The sequence below is a fragment of the Phytophthora parasitica genome (assembly GCF_000247585.1).
Source record: "Phytophthora parasitica INRA-310 unplaced genomic scaffold supercont2.76, whole genome shotgun sequence".
In the NCBI taxonomy this organism is placed as follows: domain Eukaryota; phylum Oomycota; class Peronosporomycetes; order Peronosporales; family Peronosporaceae; genus Phytophthora; species Phytophthora nicotianae.
This window is the reverse complement of record NW_008649062.1, coordinates 88,444-92,150: the sequence shown is the minus strand read 5'-3', so window position 1 is coordinate 92,150 and position 3,707 is coordinate 88,444. Positions and strand designations below refer to the sequence as shown.

The following is a 3,707-nucleotide window of genomic DNA, read 5'->3' as shown; positions in this document are numbered from 1 at the left end:
AAAAGTGACTAGATTGAAATTCAAACGGAGCGTTCCTGTGCATTGCGGCGCTGGTCACTTTTGGATCCTAAACCACAGAAAGCGTTCTACCTACGCATTCGCTTCTCGTAGACAGAAGACTACACCCTAGTCCCCTAAACCCTTTAACCTTCAGCGCCAAACCTTAAGAACCCCTCTACCTCCTCTAAAGGGGACCCCTCGCTTCGTTCGGCTGTCCCCATCGGCCGACGGGCGTATGGAGTTGCAGTTTTGTGCGAAGTTGATTTTTTTGTTTTTGGTATTAACTTAGGTTCGATTGTGCATCCTAAAAATTCGTACCTAAGTGAAGTGACTAGTCGACAACTAAAAAGTAACAAGCCGACACACCATGTCGAATAAATTAAATACTCCAAAATGTATTTCCGCCGTCAATATATCAAGTGAAAGGCCACATATAATCACCGCTCAGGAATCTTGGCATTGTTGATCCTGTTCTTGTCCCGGTAAGCAATTACCTCACGAACGCACTCATCAGTTGTGGTAAGGAAGAGCTTTTGCGAGCTTTTCTGACGACGAGCTGTCTTTCTTTCGTATGTGTTGGTTTCTGGTTGTAACATATACGTTCTAGCCTCCAACTGACTAAACTACAATTATTAATGAATGAGTGTTCATATTTAAAAAAAAAAAACTTTTTTGGCCAATACGAAGACCTTCGTCTTGTACTTGCAGCGAGCCACTCTAGCCAATCAATTTATAAATGCGTCGGTATTATCGACGTGGAAAACTGTACGGCAGCTGATTATTAACAGGAGGGGCATACCTATCCCGCTGCACCAAATTCTCAAACACACATTCAAATTAGTGTCCTTATGATCCAGACCCAAGGACACTCTGAATGTATATTTTTTCTTCACGTGAAACGGAGGGAGCGATTTCGACACCATGTGATTTAATAGCACCATGAAAAGGTAACGGAACAGAGCAATTTCCATAAGTCAGTAGTTGTGATTTGACTTGTAAATAGTATTATTGCCAGCGAATTTCAGTAGTTATAAAATAGTACTTCATTTCATCTTCACATTAATAGTATTCTGCATAGGATGATAATATAGCGCAAGCTAAGAACCGTTTTTTTTTCTAAATACAACGGCACTCCTTCAACAGACGTTGACTCGGTTTTGTATTTTTGCCGCCAAGCGTTCGTTTCCCACTACTACAAGCTCGTTTCTCTGTTTCCTCTCATCAGCTCGTTAGTTCCACGAGGCACGCAATACACCGGCCGAATGCTCCGCTCACGGACACGAAAGGCTCGTACTTTTGGGTCAGCTTCATTCGTGGTGAACGATTCAGAACTGGATATGGCCAGGTCGCTTGGCTTGTTGCGACAAGATGTACCAATTCAAGGGACAGACTCGAGCAAGAGCAAATACGGAGTGGCGTACCAGCGACGAGAGAACATCGGGATCGAGACTCACGGATCCCAGAAGGTTTTTCAAGAACGCTGCAAAGAACTTGCTCAATCGTCCGGCTTTCAATTGTTTGCTGACAGCTTTAAGTAGCAAGGCAAACAATAGTGGAATGCAAAGTATGTTTGCAAAAAACTGAATGGTCAACAATTTTTCGACAAGAACACCTCGTATGATGAAATTGAGTGCCCGTTTGCTAGCAATGTCAACGGAGTTAACGGAAGCTGGAAGGTGACTCCCACTAAGTTTGGTCACAACCACGTCATGCGTGTGGGATTCACAGAACAACCTCTTGCCGAGGGTATTATCGCTCGTTCAAACTTTGTCAAGAGAAATACAACGCAAGATCTAGCGACGCTGACACACTTGATCGAAGCAGAAATATTGCCAAGGTATGCCGGAAAAACCGACAAGATGACAGGCGCAGCAATTTCCAGATTTCTAGTGGGTAAAGGCAAAAACATCGGGCCGAGTGTTATTTCGCGGATCGAGAGTTCGATTGATGAGCGATTGGGTGGTGATATGACTGACAGCTATCCAAAGCTTGAGTCTTACCTGGGATTAGTTGCTGAGAAAAACCCGGGCTCAATAATGAAGTTCGAGAAATCCGAAAACGGAACGTTTATTCGAGCATGTTTTATTCCAAACATCGGAATCCAAGTCGCCAAAATAAGTCGTCGATTGTAGGGCTTTGACGGGACCCATCTCAAAGGTGAGATGAACCAGTGAGGGGTTTTCTGTTGGCAACTTCAAAAGACTTTAACAGTTCGATACTTCCTTCGCTTTTTCTCTCGTTCCTGTTGAGAACAAGGAGCACTGGATTTGGTTTCTATACGTCGTGAAGGAGGCTTTGGGCGACATAGAAGCTCTTACAGCTCTCTCTGACAGAGATAAAGGTCTTCAGGCGGGAGTAAACACAGATTTTTTCCGCGCGCTGGATGCCTTCGCCATATAAAAGGAAACATCACCAGCAAAGAAAAAAATCATTAATGAACAGAGCGCGCGTGATAACCTCAAAATGGTCAATTGCGACTGTGAAAACGACTCCAAGTCATTCGAATCGGAACTCAAAATCACAAAACCAGCAGCAGCAACATGCGATGTGCGGATGAAGAACGGCGAGACTAACAAGAAGCACGTCGTGAAGAGCGATTTCTGGCCCTGATTGCAGAAATTGTTAAAAAAAAAAAAAAAAAAAAAGCAAAGAGAGAGACTAGAACAAGACATTGAGAAGAAAGATGATGTGCGCATTTACCTATGCATAAAAAAACAGATCGAATCTGACTAATTCCCGTTTGTCGAACTCTAAAGTTGTAAAGACGGTAAATGTTTTGAATTCGTCTACCTCGCTTGACAGGATCAAAGGGCAATGGCCATTGCAGTTGCCGATAACACCGAGGTGCACTTCCCATGCCCCATTCGGCAGCCTGCCGGAGTGATGTGATTGCGTTGCTCATAGCAAGCATTCCTAGGCGGCACCTTTCGGGTGCACACTCCAGATCGCCATCCTTCAGTGGAGTTACGATACGTCCTCGAGTCCCCTTGCTTACAGGAAACGCTGTGTCAGCAGCCATACCGGTACCTGGAACTGTAATGCGAACATCGGCTAGCTTCTCCTGCAAGGCGAAGCTCATCTCGCCGTCGTTCCATGAACCTGGACAGTTGAGCTTCGCCCAGATTAGAGTGCCGTCGCAACCGTAGCATAATGTCCCCGTTATGAGTACTGAATACAGCCAACCTATAAAAACAGAAGTCATTAAAAATAAAAGCAAAATGTTAACATCTCCTGCACTTGTGATATTATTGTGATCTGCTGGTAGGGGAGTGTGATACCTGAATATCATAAATGCCTGAAATCTAATGCAAATCTAAAGGGCTTCACTTGGCTTCAGTATTGTGCGTACTTAATGTGCTAGATTTATGGCACTTGTGATAACAAAATAATCACGCGTTTTATACGACCTTTCAGACTACCTTTCTCAACAACTGGAAATGGCACGCTCCAAGCACAACAACGAAGACCTCACCGCGGTGGCGCAGTCGCTGCAGTCCAAACGAACTAAGACAAGTACTAAACGAACGTACTCTTCCAAGATCAACACAATGACAGCGTGGCTAGCCTCCCACTACCCAGAAACGATAGATACCGAGTCCGAGTCCCAAAAACTGATAATTCCTCTCCCCACAGACGCCATTCTGTCATTTTTTGGGCACATATGCAGTCCTGCTGACACATGCGATCGAGGTAACGTGGCCTCTACG

The 3,707-nt window shown here is 44.6% G+C and overlaps 2 protein-coding genes across 2 annotated transcripts; one reads left to right on the top strand and one right to left on the bottom strand.

Annotated features, from left to right (window-relative positions):
- Nucleotides 1-1,709: 1,709 nt before the first annotated feature.
- PPTG_24231 (hypothetical protein) lies at nucleotides 1,710-2,132 on the top strand (the record flags this gene model as incomplete). The annotated part of the gene is made up of 1 exon (XM_008915838.1): nucleotides 1,710-2,132. One exon carries the CDS (start codon nucleotides 1,710-1,712, stop codon nucleotides 2,130-2,132), a length of 423 nt encoding a protein of 140 aa, XP_008914086.1.
- A 1,027-nt stretch (nucleotides 2,133-3,159) lies between these two features.
- PPTG_24230 (hypothetical protein) lies at nucleotides 3,160-3,640 on the bottom strand (the record flags this gene model as incomplete). Its single annotated transcript, XM_008915837.1, has 4 exons — nucleotides 3,160-3,183; nucleotides 3,420-3,488; nucleotides 3,527-3,571; nucleotides 3,593-3,640. 4 exons carry the CDS (start codon nucleotides 3,638-3,640, stop codon nucleotides 3,160-3,162), a joined length of 186 nt encoding a protein of 61 aa, XP_008914085.1.
- Nucleotides 3,641-3,707: the final 67 nt, after the last annotated feature.